The 26,476-nt window shown below is 35.7% G+C and overlaps 3 protein-coding genes across 3 annotated transcripts in view; all 3 read left to right on the top strand.

The window, feature by feature from the left end:
- PFKFB2 (6-phosphofructo-2-kinase/fructose-2,6-biphosphatase 2) overlaps positions 1-2,100 on the top strand; it is a 32,423-nt gene extending 30,323 nt beyond the window's left edge. The window contains exon 15 of the mRNA XM_023525886.1: positions 1,986-2,100. Coding sequence (XP_023381654.1) covers positions 1,986-2,024 — 39 coding nt within the window. The 3' untranslated portion in view covers positions 2,025-2,100. The remainder of the gene's footprint in view (positions 1-1,985) is intronic.
- On the top strand, positions 1,317-8,808 carry C4BPB (complement component 4 binding protein beta). The gene is made up of 6 exons (XM_011384999.2): positions 1,317-1,447; positions 1,986-2,168; positions 3,278-3,454; positions 6,979-7,072; positions 7,994-8,114; positions 8,625-8,808. Exons 1-6 carry the CDS (start codon positions 1,390-1,392, stop codon positions 8,805-8,807), a joined length of 816 nt encoding a protein of 271 aa, XP_011383301.1. The 5' UTR covers positions 1,317-1,389; the 3' UTR covers position 8,808.
- A 4,085-nt stretch (positions 8,809-12,893) lies between these two features.
- Positions 12,894-26,476, top strand: part of C4BPA (complement component 4 binding protein alpha) — a gene marked incomplete at its 3' end in the record, with an annotated part of 21,560 nt that continues 7,977 nt past the window's right edge. The window contains exons 1-5 of the mRNA XM_023525889.1: positions 12,894-13,039; positions 13,760-13,815; positions 19,973-20,139; positions 21,081-21,266; positions 22,119-22,218. Coding sequence (XP_023381657.1) covers positions 19,998-20,139; positions 21,081-21,266; positions 22,119-22,218 — 428 coding nt within the window. The remainder of the gene's footprint in view (positions 13,040-13,759; positions 13,816-19,972; positions 20,140-21,080; positions 21,267-22,118; positions 22,219-26,476) is intronic.

The following is a 26,476-nucleotide window of genomic DNA, read 5'->3' as shown; positions in this document are numbered from 1 at the left end:
ACACATACTCATTTTATATTTATGTGTCATATGATTAACTTTTTGAAAATTATGCTTAAGAAGTGCTTGTACTCTAGGAGCCCATATATTAGTTGAGCAAAAATAAGATGTGGAAAAACTATAAAAGCAGTATACAATAAATGATAAATTATCAGTGTGGCTTTGAGAGGCTGTGGTAGAGTTTTTGGATGACCGTGTTCTTTTCCTGTATCCTGCACTGCTTTTACTCATTTAGCAGACAGTTCTACTTTGCATTCTGGAGTGCAGAGGACAGGAACACAAACACAGACAAGGCAGATTCCCTGTCCTAGAGTTGTCTAGTGGAGGAGAAAGACATGAACAAATCATTACAAAGTAATGCTAATGGATGGGGAAAAGAAGAACATTTGAGACCTTACTGTGCCCTTATACTTTATATTTATTATTTTTCTAAAACCTAAAATTTTGTAGGAATTTTACCCCAGTTTTATAATTGGAGCATGGACAAATCTAATCATTGTAATAGTCATGAACAAGAAGCTATGAGAGCCCCAAAACAATTTTACATGATTTAATTCCTGATATCAAAGCATTTTCCTCATCTCTCTCTTTCTCAGTTCATTTGGTTGACTCCTGATTCAGGCCAACTCCTGCAGGCCCACAGAATGGGAAGCTTGGCGCAGGCCTGGCAAATGAGGACAATGTATGACTACAGGACTTGGGAGTTCTTCTCAAGTTTGAAATCAATCAGGACCAGCTCCTTGCTGGGAAGTTAACTGACCTTACTTGTCTCTGGAAGATGAGAGACAAGTAGGGTCAGTTAACTTCCCTGAGTTTTCAGTCTTCAGTGCTGCTTACAGCTTAGGATATCTGATATTTGAGAAAGGGGGATGAGGTAGCACCCGGAGTTAGATTTTACTTGGGAAAGCACCTAGGATTGGCATGCCTTCCTCCTCCCGCAATGCTGGAGGGAGTTGCAGAAGGTGGACTATAAACACTGGCAAATATTGACAGAAGTGAAGGTCATGGCAAGACCATTTGGCCCAAGTCTGTTGTGGAAGGATAAGCCTGCTGTTCAAAGGGATTGATCAACTAGATTTCCGTGAAAAGAACTTGGCAATTTCTGAGACTGAGTTTTAAAACTGGCAGCTCTTTTACCACTGCTTTGCATCTTTGCAAAGTCTCTCCCACCCTTCTCTGTACCAATTTCCTTAGAGCTGTCTTTATTTCCTGTTGCAGATTTTTTTTTTTTTTTGCATTCTTTCCAGGGAAGGAGAATCAATACAACCCCTTGCCTAAGAGAAGGTGGTTGGTCTGATCTTAATCAGTGTTAGAAGATCTATTTTGATACAAATCAGGTGCCTGGGCTGGGTTAATTCCAGTCTGGTTCAAGCAATTGATCATCACAAGATGTTTTTTTGGTTTGTGTGCTATCTCGTGGTAGTGTGGCTGATTTCTGACTCAGATGGTATGTACGCTTAAGTTCAATTTACAAGGCAAACTATCAGTTTGTGGCTTAGGAGGCATTCTCTCGGGTTTTAGTGAAATTTAAATCAACGAAAGGTATTTGCTTTGTCGAAAAATCTCAAATTACTCAGCTTAATACTCTGTTCTGTGTAGGGGGCTTAGTAAATATTTAATGATGAATTCTAGTCAGTGAAGTGAGTGGCTACCTGCTTACTTTCACCTTCTACGAAACCAGTACCAGTTTCAAAATCTTGAGAGGTCTTATCTGCTATAACCTCCAGGGCTGCTGTTTGGAAGGGGGATGGTTTCTTTGTGAGTAAATAATGTATGGCTGGATTTGAGTGAAATTCCTGTTATCCTTTTGAAAACAAAACTTTGGGAATTCTTGGGGAGGGAGGGATGTGGATGGACACAAACATGGATGAGTTAAAGGAATCAGAAACAATAATCCAGCAAAAAGATAGTTGGATGGGGGAATCTAATAAGAGCTTCCTCATAGCACACAGTATGCCAAGTGAATCTTTCCTTTGTCCTTGCAGTCTTTGCAGCGAAGAGCTGTCCAGAACTTCCTTCAGTGAACAATAGCATATTTGTTGTAAAGGAGACGGAAGGACAAATTCTGGGGACTTACCTTTGTCTTACGGGCTTCCACCTGGTAGGAGAGAAAACCTTTTATTGCAATGCCTCTGAGGAGTGGAATACCCCCACTCCCAAGTGCCACTGTAAGTTTGATCTTTCTGCCTCTTTGTCCATCTTGTCATCTTCCTGCATTCTTTCGTATCCTACCTCCAGGAGGCCATGTTAAAACTTATAAAGAAACAAGTTCTCAACTTCCAGGAATCCATTTTTAAAGCACTCTAGTGGTGGAACTTCTTTTGGATGGTACATGATCAGCTCTTAGTAGATTCAGTCACCCCTACAAGAAGTAAAGAATTTCTACCATATATTGGAATGACGTTTTTTGGCTGTAATTTGTTTAATATTATACTGCTTTAAAATTTTTTTATTATGAAAAATTTTAAACTTATGCAAAAGATAACAAAATGAACTCAATGTCTTTATTACCCACCTTCAATAATTATCAACATATGACTATTCTTTTTTTCAATCAATAATTCTGCTTTGTAGCATTGTTATTAATTTGAAGTAAATATATCATATTTTATTTCATTCATCATGTAACTTGAACTGGGATAATTTTGTGTTCTCAATTTACATGTATGATAACTGAGATCTAAGTGATATGTTCAAGTTCACAAAACTCATTTGTAGTGTCTATAGATGTGGAGAATTAATCCATATCCTCTCTATTATTACTATTTTTTAGGAATAACCTGATTAGTTCTCCTGTATACCTAGAGTAAAGCACACCAGCATGTTTATCTTTCATTCATATGACCAAATTCACATTCCTCTGCATTCTCTCCTGTTTTTCCACCTGGAAAAAACAAAACAAAGTAAAAAATGATGAGTAATGTATATATTTGGCTGTATAAAAGGGAAGGAAACACTTGCCTCAAACATAGACTCAAGAATTTTTGAGTAATGCTTAACATACCAGGATAATAAACATGCTGTTGGTAATTTCCAGCTATATACGTCATTTCTTTTAGTAAGCTCATGTGCCAGTTGTCAATCTTGTGAATGATCAAGACCTTTTCTTCCACACTTAGGCCAACCCAGTCTTTTCTCATCCTGCATTGATATGGTTTGGTACCGTATAGTAGTCCCTTTTAAAAAGTGCAGTTTTAACTCTAATTTCCTGTTTTCTCAATGAAATCTGAGGAGGTCAGCCTGGCCCTTTCAGACTGCTGTCTGTTTTCTTCTTCAGTGGGCCACTGTCCTGACCCTGTACTGGTGAATGGTGAGTCCAGTTTTCAGGGGCCTGTGAATGTGAGTGACAAAATCACATTTAAGTGCAATGAGCACTACATCCTCAAGGGCAGCAATTGGAGCCAGTGCCTAGAGGACCACACCTGGGTGCCTCCCCTTCCTGTCTGCAAAAGCAGTAAGTACAAGAGAAACACAGCATTCAAATCTCAAAGATACTGATCAGTAGTGGCACCCCAGGCATTTGCCACATTCCTGCGATGCTTTCTCTTTTTTTGTATCTGGAAAGGGTTTAGGATTTAACAAGCGGCCAAGAAACAAGTGGAGCTCACAGAGAGAACCTCAATTCAGGCGATGTATTTTATGGACAGGAACAGCATTCCAACAGCACATACCATTTTTTTCTTTTCTTAAGTAGCATTCCTGTCCTACCAGGTCGAATATATAGGGAAGTTTGGGGCGTCTGACTTTTTTTTTTTAACTTCAAGATAGTGACTTAAAGTTTTTATTTGAAAAATACACAAAAACAGGGGGAAAAACCATAACTCATCCATAATAAAATTATATAAAATAAAAGTTACAAGCACCTCCTTCTATCACTACAGTATAACAGCTCTCAGAGGGAGTTAGATGTGTTTATTTTATGATGTTTTCTTATGTTTATGCAGACATTTTACATAAACAAATACACCCACACATACCTACACACATTACATACCTACAAAAATGGGATTTTCCAATACATAGTTTTCATATTGCTTTTTTTCATATAACAATATACATGAGAATCTTTCACAGATCAGTATGTGTAGCTCTATCTCCTACTTTTTAATAACTGCATGTGGATTTCCATAACTTAGTCCATATATCTCATATTGATGTTTCTCTACTTTTGCTATTACAAACAATGCTGAAATGAATATTATCATATATATGTGTACACATACATATATACCTTTATGTCTATGCTATTCTATTATTTCTATAGTATAGTCTCAGAGTAATTGCTGAATTGCAGGATATCATTATTTGCAAATATACTTAAAAGATACAAGAAATTCTACCAAAAACTTTATTTTTGAATACAAAATAAATATTGAAAAATCAATAATTTTGCTTTCTAGTAATAATTATTAGGTTAATATTGAAATGTAAAAATAATTCCACTCATGAGACTTACATGAAAATTTACTGAAAGACATAAAGTAAGACTTAAATAAAAGAAAAGATATGTCATGATCATGAATGGGCATACTTAGTATTACAGTGCAATACTAACCAGAATTTTAAATTAAAAATTATGAAACAAAAAATTAATTTAAAAATCTCATTTAGAAGGGTATATATCTATATTATGAATTTATTTATCTTTTTAAAGACTTTTTTTTAAAGAGCAGTTTAAATTTACAATAAAACTGAGAAGAAGGTACAGAGATTCCCCTATACCCTCTACCCCCACACATGTGTAGCCTCTCCCATTATCACCATCACTTATCATAATCACCCAAAATCCATACTTTACATTAGGGCTCGTGCTTGGAGTTGTACATTCTAAGGATTTGGACAAAAGTATAACGACATGTACCCATCTTTGTAATATTGAACAGTATTTCCACTGCCCTAAAAATCCTCTATACTCTGCTTATTCATCTCTCTACTTCCCCCACCCCTCTCAACCACTGATATTTTTATTGTTTCCATCATTTTGCCTTTTTCAGACTGTCATGTAGTTGGAATCATATAGAGGGGTAGACTTTCAGATTGGATTCTCTCACTGAATAATACGCATTTAAGGTTCCTCTATGTCTTTTTGTGGCTTGACAGCATATTTCTTTTTGTCGCTGAATAATATTTCATTTCTGGATGCACCACATTTTATCCATTTATCTCTGAAAGACATCTCATTTGTTTCCAAGTTTTGGTAAATATGAATAAAGCTTCTATAGACATTGTGTGCAGGTTTTTGTGTAGATACAAGTTTTCAAATCCTTTGGGTAAATTCAGCAATTGCTGAATCATATGGTAAGAGTATATTTAGTTTTGTAAGAAAATCTTAAAGATAGACAATTCCAAAATTAGTCCCAAAAGGCATTTATATCTCTCAAATTTATGAAAGACTATTAAACATTACTAATAATTATAGAAATGGATGTTCAAATTAGATATAATTTTTTTACTAATCAGATTAGCTAAAAAAATTTATTACATTTAATATCATTCAGTATATGAGGGGCCAGCCACTTATGTCAGTGAGAGAAAGTGATATCATTCTTTAGATGTATTTTGGAAGTAGCTATTAAAGTAATAAATAGGCTGTTTAAAAGCAGAAACTATATATATCCTTATTTATATAGTTTGGGATTACTTAAAATATATACTACATGCTGTTAAATTACAAACATAAAATCATTTACATCATTAGCTTGACAGGTGTAAAGTATTTATTTTTTTCAGGCCTTCTCTATTTTACTCTCCTTTAATTCAGTAGTTCTCTTGCTAGCTGCAGAATCCAGGATCTCTGTTTTTTTGTTTTAGTTCATTGTCCGATTCTTGGGGAAGCTCCCTAGGTCTTCGAATAAAGCCGATTCTTTTCTGTTTAGATCCAGGATCAACATCATCTCCTTCTGTTCAAAATTGTACTCTTAAAAGTCACCAGAGAAACCCTGTCTAAACAGGAATTTCTTAATCAACTTCTTGAAATTCTTTTTTCCTTTCCTCTATACAGCTTTTGAACTCGGCTTTTGATATTTTAACAATTACTTATTAACTGCTCAAGTAATTAATTTCGGTTGTAGAAAATTCAGAAAATAAAAGAAGAAAACAGTTAATTACCTACAAACCTACCACCCAGGGTTAGCAGAGTACTTTGATATATAATTTTCAGACTTCACTTTTTTTATGTTTGTGTATGACTATATTTTACATAAATAGTATTATTATACATGCTCTTTAATGATTTGCTGTTTTTAGGCAATTATTTGTTTTGAAGATTTTTATGTTTCAATAAATATACACCTATGTAATTATTCTTGATTCAGCCTCTAATCTTGATCAACATGTCTAGACTCAATCTCAGAGTAAAAAAGGACGTTAGAGATAATATCATTTAACCCACTCATGGGTTAGGAAAAAAGTCAAGAGGGATGACATGGCTTCTTTAGTGCTCCATGGCTACTGGAAGAACCAGAACCCAAACTCCTAACATCTAGTACCTTGTCCATCTCTCCACAGTTTCTATAGATTCATCCCCACTGCTTGAGCTCCATTTTCTGTTTTTCTGAAGGTCTCATATTCACAACTCTATCTCACAGGGGATGTCAACCTCCTTTTGAGCTCACACCATTTATCTCCTATCTCAGAGTTACTTTACTTCTTCCACTTCTACATGTGATCAATTTTTCTTTTCTTGTATGCTGACAGTTAACATTCCTACAACTTAAGCTTCCTTTCCTGGAGCTCCTGCCAATCAAAAAATACTCTCAAATCACTAATGACTGGAGGATGAGCTGGGGGGAGGGGATCTTTCCCATGGACCAATATGATTTTGACTAGAAGGAAATGAATGGAGAACATATTCCAGATTCCCAATTATGATGCTATGAAGACAGCAGGTGCTGGTATAGACAGTCATAAATTTGGGGGTGCTGTTAATTGAGCATAACTGAACTTTACCACTGTCATTTCTATACTCCTGTCTCTCAGGAGACTGTGGCCCTCCTGGGTATCCAGCTCATGGCTATTTTGAAGGAAAAGATTTCAGCTCAGGATCTACCATTACTTATTACTGTGAAAAGAGGTAAGTGCATGTGGCCTTTCAAATATAAGATCTTGCTAATTGACTAGTAGCATGGTCTCAAACTGGTCCTCTGATTTCCTGCTGCTTCAGGATTCTGAGCTCATTCTAATTTTGAGAGATGCTTTAGTCCACTACCAGCTTTCCCTAATCTCTAGAAGACAGACTGATCCTATTTATCCTAATTAAAGTATCACTTTTTTTCCCTTAGTTAAGAAAAGATAAAGTATTAAAAATGTGTTTTTATAACGAAAAACTTACAGAAATACAGAACATATGGAAGTGCAGATAGAATGATTTAGAGTATAGATCTTTAAAATATCCTAATTAAAGTCTAACCTTAATTTAGGTTACCTGATCACCTACCTTATAGATCTGGCTTTTTCTTTCCCTTGCCTCAGTCTTATTAACTCAGGATCATGTGCCCTCACTAGCATTTCAATCTCATTACGTATCCCCAACAAACTCTGCAGTCAACTCCTGTGTTTTTCTGATTAAAAGCTGCAGCTCCTTTTTAGACAGTTCACTAAGATTTATTTGATGGCTGTCTCTAGCTGTCTACTCTTTTTAAAAGCACAGATAACGGATGCTTTTTAAAAAGTTACTAAATGATGAAGAGCTTCTCTTCTCACCCTCCCTACCCAAAAACTGTGTGTAAACACATATGTTCAGAATTTCTTACTTCTCCATGTATTATGGGTTGGCTCATCACTTGGGTCCTCTCCACTCCTCAGAAGAGTAGTTTTACTTTATTATACTGCTTTGTAATACTGAGATAACTTAAACATACATTATGGATCAGGAGCAGGGAGATGGGTTCTATCAAAGCATGAAATACTGAAATACAAAGACATAAAATCAGCTTTAGCTGCCCAGCTCATAAGGTGGAAAGGCCAAGTACATTGCTATCTAATTTCTGTTCAGATACTGCTTAGTGGGCACACAAGAACAGCAGTGCGTGGAAGGGGAGTGGAGCAGTGCTCTTCCAGTCTGTGAATTGATCGAAGAAGCTCCCAAACCAGCTTCTGAGGGGGAAAAGGCACTTGTAAGTAGTAGACTCTTGTTCACAGTTGTATCTCTAGGGCCTGTCATTGCTCCTGCCACATGCTTAGTAAATATCTGTTCAATTTGGGATGTATTTGAATAGGTTGACCTTGGCCTGTCAGATGGGCTCATAAACTATTAACTTGCATTTTTATATATGGAGGTTCCCATTTTCCACTATCATCACAAATTCCTCATGAGGCCCTGTGGAGTTGTTGTCTCGTGTGCTTTGTAGAGCAAGATACATAAACTCATATCTTAGACTTGGGAGTTCTTCTGTGAAAAGTCTCTAAAATTCTTTTAAACTCCAAAAAACACTGAACACGTCAATTTTCTCCTCTTTAGTTTAATAATAAGTATATTTAAACATTATGTTGAAGACCCAGATCCCTACTTAAGTTAACCTGGTTCTGAACCCTCACTCAGGGATGTAAGCACTATTCATAGGCTTTAGAGAGAACTGGGTCTCATTTCTTAAGTTGGAACTTAAATTTTTTTTCTCTCTCTTCAGCTTGCCTTTCAGGAAAATAAGGAACTTTGCAAAGCCATAGAGAACTTTATGCAAAGATTAAATGAAAATGGCTTAACGATGGAGGAACTAAAATATTCTCTGGAAATAAAGAAAGCTCAGTTGGAGGCAAAAATGTGCCCTGACATTGTAGCTGAGCAGACTGGCAAATGCACCTCTGAATAAATCTTCCTCTTGGTTAAAAAGTAAAAATTGGTTTCAGATTTTTCTCTCATTGAACTGAAAAACAACTTCATAGTAACCAACTGTGGTTACATAACACTCTGTGTTTATGTTGCACTCAAAATATGGAAAGACCAAGTGTGGTGGTTGTCTAAGACCAGAATTAGCAACACATGAATGGGGAACAAGGGGTTTAATTTCCTGTCTGTAAAGAGAACGGAAAGCTTGGATCGCAGCTTAGAATGTGCCTCATATTTTAATACGAGACAAATGAGGAGGCAAAAATTAACCTCAAATTAACCAAAATTTATGAGGTAAAAATTAACCTCTCATTTTGGGAAAATAGGCTAAGAACAGTTATATCTTAAAATGACCTATTGAGAAAAAAGTAGAATTAGGACCCAAACTCTCTCCTGGGTCTCCCCTACATCCTGTTTATGAAACCAGATTTCCAAATCTTCTTTAGTAATATCATTCTCTGCCTTTGGGATGAAAGTCTGCCCTGTGTGGTAAATTTGAGGTGGTGCAACACAAACGAATATATTCTCTTCTTTTTTTTGAGGGTAGAAGACACAAGAATCCCAAGATTTTCCTGTCAAGAAGTCATACTGAACTGATATGACAAATTTCTTCCATCTTGCACTCTGACCTCTACTTAAAACACATAGGAAATCTGGATGAAATACAAAATTCAGAGAGCTTGAAATAATTGAAAATCTCTAGGTGAAGTCACAAAGGAGAATAACAGATGGGCTCTCAAGTAACCCCCAGTCTATTAATAGATACAACACACACACAATTAATTAATTCAGGGTTATTAGAATGAAATAAACACTTTTCACAGAACAGTGTGCTGTAGGAGCTCAAATGTCACAAGGGTGATTTCTGTCTGGGAGGAGGCGGCAGGAAAATTGTCAAGGAAGAGGTCATAGTCATTTGAGCCTTTGAAAGTGAGTAAGAGTTAGAGACAAAGATTATTGAGAAGACATTTCAAGTGGAAAGAAGATTTAAGAAATGTAGTAAGAGCATCATGAACTTTTTAACCAAGAAAATTTACTCCTAGGATTAATCTAACTTGAGCAAAATAATTTTTAATTTAAAACTATTATATTATTGCCTACATTGTCTACACTAGCAAGAACTTGTGAGCATTTGAAATGTCCAAACCAGAAATTTTTAAATAAACTGTGGTACATCAAATGTAATGCAGCCTTTTACAGTGATAATTTTGAACACAAAATCTTAAAAAAATAACTCAAGTAAAAATAGAATACAGAAAAATAAGTATTAATGTTTGCACTTATTAAAACCTTCATTATTGTAGAAAAGGACAAGGCAATAATAGGCACACATGAAAACAGTTGTCTTAGAATGATGAAATTACAGGTGTTTATTCTCTTAAACTTCTTTAATGTTTTAAATAGAATTTTTAATAAGTTTTTTGAAAAGGTGCTGTGAAGAGGCAGGAAAGATGGGGCATGTTTAGGGACTAGCACATAGCCTGAATCCACTTAAATCTTTAAAGCATGGGGACGTGATGAGAGAAAAGACTAAAAAGATATATCACTGCGAGTTTATAGAGGGTTTTTAAAGGGTATTTTAGAGAGTTTAAACTTTATTTGGTAGGCAATGAGCTGAGATGGAAGACTTTTAAGCAAGGGAGCAATGAGGACAGAATATAGAATCTTTCTCTCACAACAATAGGTAGTATAGGTGGAAGTGGGAAGAGAATTAAGAAAGAGAATCCATTAAAGGGCTACTGCAAGAATCCGCATGAGAAGCCATGATGACCTGAACTGGCTTGATGGCAGTAGAAATAGAAAAGAAAGAGCAGACATGAAAAACATTGCAAAATCCAATGAAAAAAACTTGTCCACTGATAGAATGTTAGAAGGGGAGGAAGAGGAAAGGTTTAAAGATGAATCTGAAATTCCATTCCTGGGAGCTTGGATTGACGTGGGAATCAGAAGGTGAGTTTTCTGTGCAGGAAATGAGAAGTTTCCCTTTGGATGCGCTGAGTATGAGGTGCTTGTAAGATGTCCAATGACCAAGAGAAAAATGTAAGTCTGCATTTATGAGAGTAATCAGAGAGAGATGTAGTTCTGGGGTAGTTCTCTTACAGAGAATATTTAGAGCCATGGTAAGATAATTAAAAATGAGAAGAAAAAAATTTTTTGAAGAAGAACCTGGGATATATCTATATTTAGGTATGAGAAGGAGGAAGAGGTGGTAATGACAACTAAGAGAGAGCAATTAGTAAGATGGAGGAATCAGGAAAGTTCAGGATCATGGAAGCCAAGGGATTAGAGAGTTTCAGAAAGGAGATGATCAGCGTGTTTGGGGCTGCCAAGAAATGATAAGAAATGAGATAAAGAAATTTTGGATTTGGAGACAAAGGCATGCCTGAAAGAGGTCTGTCAGTAAGGGTGGGGAGAAGCCAGATTGGAAGGCCACAAATGGAGGGGTGTGAAGTGATTAATGAGAAAGAGTGGGCAGGAAGTGTAGGAGCCTCTTCAGAAGTCCAACAGAAGAAAATTAGAATTTGAGGTTTCAGCAAGATTAAGGGAACATTTCAGGAGGAAAGGCATTGCAAATAAGGAGAAGAACAAACAAATCTCTTCTGAAACAGGAGGGAACACTAGAGAAAACTTGAGGCAGAGAGAAGATAATGCAGAATTCTTTTAGTAAAGTAAAAGGCAAGGTCATCTACTGAGAGTAAGACAATTTGGTGACTTGAGAGAAAAATTTGTAATAGTCACTGTGGAAAAGAAAGGACTCCAATAGATCGGGAAATGGTATTTTAAAGACCGAACTTTAAGATGATATTTTCTCTAACTCAGCTCTCACAACTTTGCACAATGTGGAATACTTTCTGCTCATTCTTGTCAAATCAGCAAATCAGTCTCACCTTTGTCCCATGTTCCTTTTACCTCTAACATTGTATTTTCATCTAATAATTTCCACTTTTCATTCAAAGCCCAGCCCAAATGTCACATCTTCTGTCAAAACTCCTGCTGTGGTTCAACTCCTTTTTTTCTGAAATCTTTATGAGACTTCTCATGTTAGTTACAGAAAAAATTAAGTTTAAGGAAGAATTGCTCTTTAATAGCAATTTCCTGAGCATACAATCATATTATTATTATTATTATTATTATTATTTATGCCTACAGCATCTGGTCTTCCTAGGTGGTCTCTCATCCAAGTACTAACCAGGCCCGACCCTGCTTAGCTTCCGAGATCAGACATGAGGCTTATTCAGGGTGGCATGGCCATAGACCATTGACTCTGGCCTCACTGGGGCATGAACCCAGGACTTCTGCATGTAAAGCAGACGTGCTAACTGCTACATTATGGAACCACATCCCTGAGCATACAAATCTTAATCCCGAGGATTAATAGCTTAATTGATAATGTCAAGCCCTCACAGGGTTTGACATCCTTTCTAGAGCTATGTAATAACAAACACGACTGGCTCTTCATTGCAGTCTTCTAGCAGCACTCAATGATAGACTAACTTCTGCAGATCATTTGGTGCCCAGCATTTAGTAGTAGTGGTGGTGGTAGTAGTTTAGATTAACTAAGTAATAATATTGTTCTAGACAACTTGGCACACAGCAGGGACTCAGTATGTGTGTTAAACTCCCCACCATTTGCGCTCTCGGGGTAGGATGAAGACCAGCACAAGGCAAGGTCATCCATAGGTAACTGAGCCCCAGGAAAGCCTGTCGGACTTATGGACAGTGGATCATTTTTGTGAACCTAGTTTGAACCCTGCGGTATCCAAGGTTTCCAGGCTAGCTGGATTGCATTTTGTTTAACCATCTTGTGTTATGAAAAGAAAAAAAATTCTGGCATCAAATTCATATTATCTTTTCACTTAGGGGAAATGGTTGGCAGAGGAGAAAAATGATTGCAACATGTTATCAAGAATGAGGGCTAGTGAAGAGGAAGGAGATTAGGTAAATACCGGTGCTGTATTTCTGCTGTTAATTATTCACTGGGCCAGTAGAGAGCCTCTGCCCATCCATTTCCATTCAGCTGTCCCTGATCAGCCAATCACGTGGCTGGGATTCCGAGACTTTTTGGTGAACAATTACTAGCCAACTTCAAGGTTTTCTGGTAAACTGTTATCTGAGGAGAAACTAAGACTGTTAGAGATAAAGGCAGTTTTCTTCCTTAAAAACTACACAAGGCACCGTAATAGAGTCTTCTATTTCTTCCTCAGCTACCTGCAGGTCAGTGAATTCCTTGGGATACCTTGGGGGAAAGGCTGGTGGTTTGGCCCTTTGAAGAATATAAGATTAGAAGGATAAGACACAGACAAAATCTTGGGAGTGTTTTAGCAGTATCTTTTCAGGAGTATTGCATTAGAAGGTAGCATGACTTGAAGAGTACTTTTAACCCCTCTTGATTCTCAATTTTTTATTATAAATGAGGGAATAATAATACATACTAATAAAATAAACTGAAGCAGAAAAGAAGTAAGATGTTATTCTTGTTATCATATCTAAAAGTTGAGTGTGTCGGTTCATCCTTCCCCTGCCCCGTCCCCCATCTCTCCACACAGGGGAATTGAGGCAGGAGGAAAGCCAGACTTCCCAAAGGGGTTTAAAGGAGACCTGGTTTTCATAGTCTACATTCTGAAAATTGACGCAATTTCCTTTGGAGATTTTTATTAACTCCTCCACATGTTCTTCACCAATGACAGTAAAGACCTTTAGATTTTGTAATAAGGAAGATGTTGGTCAGTCTCCAGTTCGTTTTTGAAGCTGGAAGCCGTAGTCATCTTCACCTCCTTTCTCTCCCCCACTTTTCAAATCTGGCGATGTTGATTATCATTTCTTCTTGAAATTCTCTTCTTGTTTAGGTAGGAATACCTTGTTTAGGTATTATTTCATTTTCATTTTAATTCTTCAGCCATTTTTTGTTGGCTCCTGTTTTGTCTCTAAATATAGTAGTACAAGGAGAATGAAAAGTAGAGTATTTGGAAGAGGAAGAAACATCAAAGAAGGTTTGTATTAGGTGTAGAAATACATTTGAATATAATATGAGCCCAGAATGAAGGAGCTTATAGGTAAAGAAATTCTAGGAAGGGAGCAGAAAGCATGGAAGCACATTCCTTCTGGAGTCTGAAAGTGTTGTGATTGAGAGTGCAGGTATAAGCAAGGAGACATTCCACCCGAGACTGGAGGAAAATATCATTCTGTACGAAGGTATCTGAGTTTTAAAAGAGAGAGTTTAGATAAAATAAATACATTAACTTGAAAAGTAATCTCTAATAGATGTACAAATTTGGGGCTGAGGATTTTCCCAGTGCCTTTCAAATTGTACTGCATTGGTCAGTGCCAACGGTATTTTTTACAAGATACCATTCATGTTGACTATGGCTCTTGAACTGGTTTTATTTCCAAAGGAATTTAAAAGATGATGATGTCACTGAAATATGGGGGTGTTTGCTAGGGAAGTCTTAGCTTTTCAGTTGGTAGTTACAGAATTCTCGACTTCATAGGGAATAGAAAGATGATCTAAGTTTAACATTATTTTAGTGGTGAGAAACTGAGATCCAAGGAGTTGATGTAGCTTCTTAAAGATCAGATGGTGGTATTTCACAAAATTAGATGATGATATTGCTGGGACTCAAACTCAATTCTTCTCAACTCATAAGTCCTAGCCTCTATCTCCATACTCCATGGTCTGTTGAGTCCTGTGCAGGTTCTGCTGAGGGACTTCAAGGAGTAGAACGGTGAACTGCAAACATTGTACCTGCCCCACTGGGACACCACACATTCTGAGAACTAGTGAGGGAAGTCAAAACAATGTATTATTTCTACAAAATTTACAAAGCAGTTTACATATTATTTCATTAGGTCCTCAGTAAAGCAGTTAGTCATTTAAGAAGATAAAACTAAATTAAATTTTATTTATTTCACATTTGTTGTATAGCTATTATATGCCAGTTACAACAGCAGGTTAGGACAAGAAAATTGGATGAACACCTTTGCTTTTAAGGGATCTACAATCTATTTTGGGACGTAGAAGTGAGTAGATAGTTACAATATAATGTGGTGTTATAATCAAGGTATCAGAAAGTACTAGGGGACCATAGAAGAGACTGATGTTTCCTGATGGTGTTGGGCAATTCTTTACCAAGGAGATGACATTTGGTCTGGATGTTGAAGGTAAGAGCATTCATGCACAAGAGACTGTCTATGCAAATACTTGCAGTATGTAAAAAAATTCAAAGATGTGTTTTGGGAAAGGTTAAGTACCTTCAGGCAGTTGAAGCATGGTGTTTTAAGTGAGCAGAAGGAGAGATAGAGGTTTGGGGACCTAAGGAATTAGGAGCCATTGAGGTTTTTAAGTAAGTTGCTTTTTAGGATTATAACTGCATCAATGTAGAAGCTGGCTTACAAATGTTCGGATACTATTGCAGTGGTCTAGGCTGGAGTGAAGAGAATTATGAGACCCTAACCCTGGACTATGGAAGTGGGGTATAAAAGATTCTAATGTGTGACAGATTCTAATGCTATTGTGATCACATGATAGGATCTGGAGACTCTAAATAGGAAAGGGGCCAAGAGATAGGAGGCTAGGATGACTCAGATTTCTGGAGGCCTGGGTGAAGATTATTACTTTAGCTGAAACAGAAAGCACAGAGGTCAAGTACCGTTGAAAGGAAGATAGTATGTTAGTTTAGGATCTATTGAATTCAAGGTGCCTGGGAGATAGAAATGGAGCAGTTGGATATACTGATCTGAACCATGTAAATTATCACTTAAATTAAAAAATAAAACACACACACACACACATTTTTTTTTTTTTTAAATAAATCTAATAAGTGTTGGCCAGGGCTGGGGATGGGTGAGAAATAGGGAGAGGTTGGTAGAAGGGTATAAACTTTCAGCTATAAGATGAAGATTTGAGGATCTAATGTAAAACATGGTGACTACAGTTGAAAACCCTGTATTGTAATTAAAACTTGCTAAGAGAGTAGAACGTAAATGTTCTTGCCAAAAAAAAAAAAAAAAAAAAGAGAGAGAGAGAAATATGTAAGGTGATAGATGTGTTAATTAACTAGATGATGGGAGGGGGGACTATTTTTACAATGTATATGTATATCAAATCACCATGATGTGCACTTTAAATAACTTTTAATTTAGTCACTTATACCTCAATAAAGTTGAAATTTAAAAAAAAAAATTCAACAGAGTCAAAAGTTTTAGCTTGCTTTCAGGATTGCAAGTGAAAAAAAAGTATAGTAATTTCTTTCTGGATTTGCAAAGAACTCACAAATAGCTATACCTTTAAAAAACAGAAATGTTAATTTAAATATTATCCCAGCCCCCCAAAAACAAACAACCCCCCCAAAAACAATTTGCTGAGATAACCAGTCAGAATTATAGACTTTTCCAAGGTTAAAGGTTACATTCAAGTGGCAAAGCTATAATTTCTAAAGTCCAGGAACAAGTTCTTTCTTAGAAATGTCATTTGCAAGGTCAGTTTTATGATGTAGGTTAAGCTTTTTTGCACCTTCAGGGGAAGAGAAAGTATTTTCTCCTATTTTGCTGAGATTTCTTTCACTGATTTTTAAAATATCCATAATTTTCAGGCTAAGCATGGAAATTCCACTAGTTAGCAACAAGAGTAAAGGAGGCTGGGCTGAATGGCTCAACATTTACACATGGGAAGTAACAGGGCAGAATAAGATTTTTATTAATAACTGAGTTTCTGGAGCATGTAAAGTTTTGCACCAATAGGAGACTGTTAGGCTTAGAGGTCTGTGAGTGATTCATGGATGATGGTCAAAGTCATAGGAGTAGGTGAGTCCCTCTCAGGAAGACAGTTAAATAAAGGTGAGGGAAAAAGAAGCCCTGGGCAAGGCCCCATGGGAGTCAGTATCTCTGCTCTGGGTGTGGGACTGGGTTTCACTGTGACCAAAGGCCACAGTGAAGACTCAGCCAAGTGCTTCTGTACCAAGTCCAGTGGGCTTTCCTCTGCATTGGGGCTTAAAGTATCTTGGTGATTCAGCCATCTGTCATTACAATTTTATATCATTATTATAATGATGTTTTGACTCTGAGAATTCCGGTCCTGTCAGAGTCACATTGCAACATCAATGCTGTCACTCTTTTCTAAAATATTTTTTCAATATTTACTATGTGCCATCCATGCACCAAGCCCAGCCCCCTCTTAGCAATTCTGGGAGACATGTATAGCTATCAATCTTATTTTATAAAAAAGGAAATTGAAGCTTAGAGGAACTTAAAATATCTGGCCTGGGGGCACAAAATCCTCTTGTGGTAGAACCGTGGTTGAACTCACAGGGCCTGGGACTGACTCCAGAACCCATGCCCCAGGGCCTAGTCACATACTGTCCACCTGTGCCTGTGGCCTCGTGTAAGGCTGAGTGATATAAATCCCTCACAGTGTAGGGTTTGTGAGGCTGACTTTTACCTCCTGTCATAACCTATGGAGGGAGGAGCACTAGTTTTTTTTTTATTCCTTCCCTTTATACTGTCCTCAGTTGACTGGTTGATTATACGATGACTTCAGGTTACGGATGGAGAAAACCCTACAATAAAATCTCTAGGCTGGGTTCTCATTAAGATACAGGTGTGTCTTGCTTTAAAATCAGTTAACCATAAATTGTCCCTTGGTGCTTTTGAATGTAAATTCAACAAACATTTATTGATTACTTTAATAACCGTGAGGCAGAATACTATGTACTAGGTGGGACAGAGATGAATAAGAACTCACTCTCAGACTTCAAGTAGTAAAGACAGACTTCAGCTGTTAGGTACAAACCAAGTTAGAATCAGAGTTATAAATACTACACTGTAATTGGAATATGGAGACTTGCCTGGAGGACGAGAGGGGGCGTTGGAGAAGGGACTGGCAGAATGAATAGGAATTGAGAAGGAAAGAGCAAGAGATCAGAGGATATGGGCAGGGTAGGAGGGGTGAAAGTGTTTGGAATTGTTGGGGATCCAGGTAGTCCCCACCAGATGGAACATGGGGCTCAGACCAAACTACTAAAAAGTTATTCACCAGAAGCCAATTGAGTTTATGCCAATTCCTGAAGAATCCGTTCACTGAAGTCAATTTGCTGAATTTATCAAATTGTTAATCTACTTAACATCATTTTAAGAAGTATTCATTGACTATATTCGATAATTATAAATATATTCTTTTTGGACGTAGCTAATGAATATATTCTTTGTAGCAGCATTTTAAATATTTTTTGTTCCATTTTCTGAAGGTAAGAATTTAATCTTATGGCTGTGTTTTTATAAATATACAGATAATGTTTCTTGGAGTAAATTCAATGTATACATTTTTCTTGTGAATATATAGTAATGACAATTGAAACAATTCATATGGGGAATTTTCACTTTATACTATTATCCTCTTGATTTTTTATGGTGAAATTCTATTTTGCCAACATATTGGTATTTTGAAATCTCTTTCTTCAATTTCACGGAAGTTCAGTAAACATGGCAAATCTACTGACATCGAAAATTAAAGAAACTTATTTGTATAGTTTTTTTTGTAGTTCATAGAAGCTTTTATTGCCTGGGAGAAATTTATCATATTTAGTAAATTTCACAGATGATTTAGTGGACTGGTTTTTAATATGTGGAATTTGCCTTAACTTCAACTGTCTCCTGTCTCATTGGATTGCTAGGGCAGAAAGACAGAGATCTGAGATTGGGAGAGATATACTAGGAAAACAGAGAGAATGAAACAAAAGAGAATATGCCTAAAATGTGGTTTCCGGCTCCTCCCAACTGACAACTGGTGGAGGAATGGCTTCATCAGAATTGAATTTGGGAAAGATAAGATTCTATGAATCATTACTCAATGAAGAAGTTAGGCCTCTCTACATAGTGTGAAGGGCCACTATAAACGTTTTTCTTCTATAATGTGGGACAGAAACATCTCTGAGAGAAATATTGAGGTGACTCCTTTTTATCTAAATGGATATGTGCTTAGTATGAATTATGGACACATGGGGAGTGTAGACTCATCTAGATGTAACAGAGATATCAGAATAAAAGATGAAATTCAACATTATATTGGGAGTGAACTTCGTATATTCCTTTAAGGACAAGACTCTTTCTAATGTAAATTTAAGATATATTGTTTTCACTAAAGGAAACAGGAATGGTGGTGAAGAGAAAAATATCCTTCATGATTTTGCTTTAAATAAGTCTTTAAATAGTCTAATTAAATAACGAAAGTACATTTGTCACATATATTTTTCTTTTTTTCCCTATCTCTACATACCTACATATATAGATCTCTATATATCTACCATATTTATATAAAACCATATAAATATAATGTTATTCTTATCACTATCTTATCACTACATAAATATGGTTTTATATACACATATAAAAAACTATTTTTTCAAAACTGCAAATTGCTTGATGGTTTATTGCCTCAATTGACAGTTGTCATGAAGAGCTCCCAAAACTATAGCAATCCAACTCCTCTTCTCTAGTTCATCATTTTCTTGCTTTTTCGTTTTGCTTTGTTTTACATTTGTTTCCTCTGCCATTTCCTTGGTCAGATCATCTCTGTGGCTCATCTGCAGTAGTCTTCTTAATTAACTTCCTTGTTTCTTCTCTCTGTTCACTTCAATCTTTCATGTACACATCTGCCATAGTGATCTTCTTAAATTATGTATCACTCCTTAGCTTACGAATAAAAAAACCAAAAACAAAATCTAAATAAAAAAGTAGATCATTATTCCCCAAAGAGTAGTGTCTATAAATTCCTAAACTTGGCTCTTTCGTCCTATTCAGATACACATAGATTCTCACTCTTTAACCGTCTCCTTTTCTCAGACACTTTATTTTCCAGCACAGTATTATCTACTGCTCCCCAATTTCTCCGCATCCATTCTCTAACTTTTACAGCAAACCTAATGCAGATACAGCCACCTCCCATCTTTCCACTCAGAATTCATTCCTCCTCTGAGCAGAATGCTCCCATAGAGGCTACCACTCACTGTTATGTGTTGTGTAACATTTGTGCATATGTCTTTTCTTCTACTCTAGGCTGTAATTTCCTTGAAGACACAGATCCCATAGCCTTCATTCTGGTGCTTTATGATAAGTAGGAATTCAATGACTGTTTACTAAACTGAGTTCTTTCAGCAGAAAAGGATCGGAGAAGCAACAGGTCATGTACCCTCCAAGAGCTCCAAATGGAGCCCTTGATAGAAAGGGGAAAACGACAGCCTGGTCCTTCTCTAGATTGTGGAGAGTCTCTGATTCAACTCTGTTCCAAATAACCTTGGTCACTGCTCTTTTGTCTACTGTTCTTGGTGAGTAATAAGGAGACAAGTTCAGACTGGCAACAAATACTCAAGATCATCTACTTGTTTGTTCACTTTTAAGACTAACGAAGAGAAGATTAAGGCTTTGGCAGAAATCCAGCTTCAGCAACAAAGGGTTTATTTGACCGGGAATTTGGAATTTATTTGAAATTTGGAATTATTTGGAATTTAAGGAGAATTTGCTTTACCTCTACAAGAGGCAGTTTTCTAGACACTTTCCCCTAGATTTCTTCTCCAGGAATTTCCTAATCTGTCTCCCAACAATGACTTGAAACAAATCTATATTGTCTATCAGCCTGGCTGAACAATTTTCACTACAGTGGGTTTATCCAGAATGGAGAGGGGAAGTGTACACTACTACTGTGGCTCCTAAAAGGTAAATTGGTTCTGTATTTAATTCTTGCAAGGAAAGCAGGATTAAGGCTTTTATTATTCAAGGGCTTTATGCTTCTTCCTTCGTATCATTCAAAATCCAAAAGGTACAAAAAAGTACAAATTAAAAATGTTATTCTTATCACTATCCCAGCAACCCAGGTACCCTTTCCAGAGGCAAACAATGTTACATAAAGTAATTATTAGTGAAATACTCTATTTCTTTTGAGGAAAATTGTAGGGACGTCTAGCTTTGCACGGATACATCTGAGTCAGCAGATATGGGAAATCTGATAGACTAATGAAATCATGTCTGCCATTCTTTTAAAATAAATTATCTCATATACAACAGGAAAAGAATGAAAAATTTCTCCCTTTTTTTATTATCGTTGACCAGTCATTGGATTTGTTGAATAATAGAGATAATAGGAGTTATTCTTTTTCTTGACTAGAGGAGAAAAGAATGGTTCTTGTTTTAAAAATCATACTACTGTAAACATTAAGGTACCGCGTCCCAAGCTACAACTTCTGGTGCTCTTTGTCATTTTGGTGTCCAGGTGATTGTGGTCCCCCTCCCTATTTAAACTTTGCTTCTCCAATAAATGAATTCAATGAGACAAACTTCAAAACTGGAACTTCTCTGAAATACACCTGCCGCCCCGGCTACATAAAGACCGGTTCAAGAAATCAATTTGTTACCTGTGACTCAAGAGGCACATGGCACTACAGTGATTTCTGCGTCAGTAAGTAGGAACATTTATTTTTCTTATTTGTGCTTTTCCCATTTTTCAAAGTTGTCTCAGGGACTAAGCTTTCTGAATACAAATGAGAATCTTTAGTCACTAAGAAACCAATCAATTTGTCAATGACTGATTTCAATGTACACAGGTATGTCACTTTTTGAAAAATATAAACAAGCAAACAAGTAAATAAAAGAGAAAAATTAGGAGCTATCTAGTTGCATTGAAAAATAAGTCCATTCTTTACAACATAATTCAGTAAATACTTCTTCCAGAAGTTAACTATAAATTCAATTTTAATATATTGAAAACGAGATTCACTCTTTAGAAATTGTATAAAGTTATATGCCTAGAAAGTGATAATGCAGTTTCCAAAGAAAGCTCACCCAAAATACTTGCTGTATTTGGAAGAAGATGCTATGATTCTCTCTCAGTTGAGACTATATTCTGTGATATTTTTCCGATAATAAGGGTGTACAATCTATACTATTTTTTGTTTGTTTTTCCTTTTGTGACCAAGGTAATGCATATTTGAATGGCCTAAGTTCAAAGTATACACCACTGCCATAAAATGAAACATAACTTCCTGGTCGGTGTGCTAAATCCTAGACTGTAGGTGAGATTGCCACAGTAATTTAGCTGACCATTTTTCTCTATTGGTAAAAGATAACAGAAAAAATTAGATCGATTTTTGAATTTATTTTTTTCCTCCAAAATAAAAATTCAGTGAGCCAGGATCAGAAATAAATTTGAATTTGAACCTCTGGTCTTTCTGGAAGCAGAGGTCAAAGCTTCTCTAATTCCGTGTCTGTGAGTAATTGAAATCACTAATCTTCATTTTTAATTTTCTCTCAGAGAGATCATGCAGCAACCCAGGAGAATTACGTAATGGGCAAGTGATCATTGAGAAAGATCTTTCTTTTGGATCACATATCGAATTCAGCTGTTTAGAAGGGTGAGTGTGAGGCAATCTAGAAACAATACATTTTTTAAAATTAATTTTTAAAAATCACTAATGTGTTTATATGTTTCAAAAGAAATGATATAAGAAATTATATACTGAGAATCCTCGCTTCTACTCTATCACCATTCACCTCATTCTTTCCTGCCCTTAAACAGGGATCTACTTTTATTGGTTTCTTATGCATCTTTCTAGTGAGTTTACTTCTACAAATACAAACTAAGAAATTAGTATATTAGTTTTATTTTGTACCTTTTCAATAACAAATGTAGTTTTGAATCTTGCTTTATTTTTTTACTTATCAGTATATACAGAAGATATTTCTGTGTTTTTGCATAAAGAGGTTCCTCATTTATTTCCTTTTACAACCGCATAAAATTTAATTATGGGATATATCATGGATTAACAATCTTTTTGATGGATCCATGAATATTTCCAATCTTTTGCTATTCTGAACAGTACTCTTATTAATTATCTTGTATATTTATCATTTTGTACATATAGAGTTATATCTGTGGAGCAAAATCCCAGAATGGGATTTCTGAGTCAAAAAATCATATGTTTGAAAATTTGAAAAATATTGCAAATTGTTCTCATAGGGGATTACATGATTTTGCAGATATGCTAATGTTTGTTTCTCCATAAACTTTCCAACTAAGTGTATTGTCAAGTTTTGAAAACTTGTCAGAATTTTGAAAATTTTCCAATTTTAGAGGTAAAAATAAAATCTCACTATAGTTTCAGTGTATATTTTTCTTTTTATGAGTGAAGTCGAGCATATTTTTTTATGTTAAGAGATGTTTGTATTTATTTGTGTACTACTTGGATGTCCTTTGCCTATTTTCTTTTCTTGAGTTGAATTTTTGGTTCTTAATTCCTAGGTGATATACATACATGAACCTATGTATTAGGATTTGAACTTTGTTTCTGATATAAGCTCAACTTTTCCCCAAAGTATGTAATTTTTTTTTGACTTGGCTATTGGTATGTTTTTTCTTCTCAAGGAGAATTTTTTTTATGTTGTCAAATTTATCAATCTCGCTTTTAAAAATGGCTTCTAGATTTTAAGTCTTAATTTAAAAGGCCTTCCCCAATACAAGATTTTAAACTATTTTCCCAGTTTTATTCTACAACTTTATGTTCTTATATCCTTTAACATTTAAAGCTTTGATCCATTTGGAGTCAATATATTGTGTAGAGCATGTGAGGTACATATCCTAGTCTGTATTTTTCTGTATGGCTTTCCTGTTATCCCAACTTCATTTATTAAAAAGTCCATCTTCAATCTAATGACTCGGGAGTGCTTTTTGATATTATATTGAATTCCTTTATGCATCCAGGTCTTTTTCCAGACTTTTCATTAAATGCCATTGTTTTGCCTGCATATTCATGTATACAATTCACAGTCTTCTACTTAGTGAGGCTTTATATGTTTTAATAGCCAATATGGATCTATTGTTCTTCTTTTTCAGAATTTTCCTGACAATACCTTTTTTTTTTCTATGTGAACTTTAAAGTTCGGCATATTTTAAAATCAGTGTTGGATTTGTTTTTAACTTAATTTTAGGAGAATTTTTTTAAATGTTGACTCTCCCTAGATATGTTACTGTAGGGAAGGCAAAACTTTACCTCTACCTCTTAGAATCTCTGGTGAGGCCTGAGAATTAGTTGACATAAGACAGATTAACAAGACAAAAGCATACAGATTTTATTTTTAAATGTACATGGGAGCCTTCACAGGAAAATAAAGACCCCACAGCAGTTAGACTGAACAAAGAACAATAACAGTAACTAAAATATACGGAGAAACAAAAGAAGATAAGGGTTATTTTGACAAGATCTGTTTGTACATATTTCTCTTGGTCTCAACTCCCTCTTTGGTGAAAAGAATGTTCTTTTCCTCCTGGTATAGGGAAGGCACCTTTCTCATGGGATTTTGCTTTCCTGCTTTCAGGAAGAAAGGGGAAGGTCAGAGCACCCTTCCTACACCAGCTGTTTTTCAAGCACCGTTAGCTCTCAATAATCCTTATGCTAAAGTCACACGTTTTGGTGTGGCATATTCTGCCCCACTAATTTGCCTTTTTCTCCTTTATTCTTCCAAGAGTGTTTCAAAGTTTTCTTCACATGGATTTTGCACTTTTTGAAGTGTTTAAGTCTAGATATTTTATTCTTGTTATTTTAATTTTCTTTTATCATTTTAACCATTAACTTAAAAAATTTTAAAGATTTTTATTAAAATATAGCCAGCATACAATATTATATTACTTTCAGATGTATACTGTAGTTATTCAACATTTATATACCTAAAGAAGTGATTACCATGATGAGCCTAGTGACCATCTGACACCTTACAATGCCATCACAATATTATCAACTATATTCCTTATACTGTATAACACTTCTCCATGACTTATTTGTTTTATAACAAGAGGAAATTTGAACCTATTATTCCTCTTCACCTTTTTCCACCCCTTTTTCTGATTTTTCAATTATGGTTTACATTCAGTATTATTTTATATTAGTCTCAGGTGAACAGCATAGTGGTTAGACATACATATAATTTATGAACTTTCCCCCGACTAGTCTAGTACCCAACAGGCACTGTAAATAGTTATTACCATATTATTGACTGTATTCCCAATGCTGTATTTTAACATCCCCATGACTCTTTTGTAAGTACCAATTTGTACTTCTTAATCCCCTTATCTTTCTCACTCTAATCTCAGACCTCTCTCGACTGGCAACCACCAGCTTGTCCCCTGCATCTATGAGTCTGTTTCTGTTTTATTTGTTTAGTTGTTCTTTAGATTCCACACGTAAGTAAAATCATATGGTATTTGTCCTTCTTTGTCTGACATATGTCACTTAGCATAATACCTTCCATGTACATCCATGTTATCACAAATGGTAAGATTTCATTCTTTTTTTTTTTTACGGGTGAGTAATATTTCAATTTATATATAAATCAATTCTTCTTTATCTAATCGTCTATTGATGGGCACTTACATTGCTTTCATATTTTGGCTATTGTAAATAATGCTGCAATGAACATAAGGGTGCATGTATCTTTTCAAATTAGTGTTTTGGATTTTTTTTTTAGACAAATATCCAGAGGTGGAATTGCTGGGTCATATGGTAGTTGTATTTTTAATTTTTAGAGGAACCTCCACCTTGTTTTCCATGGTGGCTGCAGCAATTGGCAATCCCACCAACAGTGCATGAGGATTCCCTTTTCTCTACATCCTTGGTAATATTTGCTTGCGATTTATTGATGATGACCATTCTGGCAGGTGTGAGGTGATATCTCATTGTGGTTTTAATTTGCATTTCTCTGATGATTAGTTACATTGAGCATCTTTTCATATGTCTATTGGCCATCTGTACATCCTCTTTGGAGAAATGTCTATTCGGGTCCTCCGCCCATTTTTTAATTGGATTGTTAGTTTTTTGATGTTAAGTTGCATGAGTTCTTTATAAATTGTGGATGTCAACCCCTTTTTGGATGCATCATTGGCAAATATCTTCTCCCATGCAGTAGGAGTCTTTCTGTTTCGTTGATGGTTTACCTTCCTGTGTGAACTCTTTTTAGTTTGATGTAGTCCCATTTTTTTATTTTGTTTGTTTGTTTCCCTTGCTTGAGGTGACCTATCAGAAAAAATATTCCTAAGAACAATGCCAGAGAGTTTATAGCCTGTTTTCTTCTAGGAGTTTTATGGTTTGGGGTCTGTCATTTAAGTCTACAATCCATTTTGAGTTTATTCTTGTATATGGTATAAGAAGTGGTCTAGTTTTATTTTTTTTATATGTATCTGTCAAGTTTCCCAACACCATTGATTGACTAGACTGTTCTTTACCCCATTGTCTATTCTTTCCTCCTTTGTTATAGATTAATTGACCATATAGGTGTGGGTTTTTTACTGGGCTCTCTATTCTGTTCCATTGATCTATGTTTTTTTTTTTATGCCAATACCTTGCTGTTTTGATTACTGTAGGCTCATAGTATAGTTAGATGCCAGGTAGTGTGATACCTCCATTTTGTTCTTTTTATTCAAGATTGGCATGGCTATTTAGGGTCTTTTGTCATTCTATATAAGTTTTAGAATTATTTGTTCAAGTTCTTTAAAAAGTGCCAATTACATTTATTGATATGAGTGATTGCTATAGACTTGGTTTTATTATGTTATTTCATATTTTATACTCTATATATTTGCTATTTAAGAAGGTTTAAAATTTGGTTCTAGTGGTTACCTAT

Source organism: Pteropus vampyrus, unplaced genomic scaffold (assembly GCF_000151845.1).
Source record: "Pteropus vampyrus isolate Shadow unplaced genomic scaffold, Pvam_2.0 Scaffold640, whole genome shotgun sequence".
NCBI lineage: Eukaryota > Metazoa > Chordata > Mammalia > Chiroptera > Pteropodidae > Pteropus > Pteropus vampyrus.
This window is presented reverse-complemented; position numbering and strand designations above follow the sequence as displayed.

What these genes read in the sequence shown, in the direction of transcription:
- C4BPB (XM_011384999.2), top strand. Translation starts at nt 1,390, where the DNA reads ATGTTTTTTTGGTTTGTGTGCTATCTCGTGGTAGTGTGGCTGATTTCT. An exon ending in GCTGATTTCTGACTCAGATG is followed by an intron (nt 1,448 to 1,985) that starts GTATGTACGCTT and finishes TTGTCCTTGCAG; the next exon opens with TCTTTGCAGCGAAGAGCTGT. An exon ending in ACTTATTACTGTGAAAAGAG is followed by an intron (nt 7,073 to 7,993) that starts GTAAGTGCATGT and finishes ATTTCTGTTCAG; the next exon opens with ATACTGCTTAGTGGGCACAC.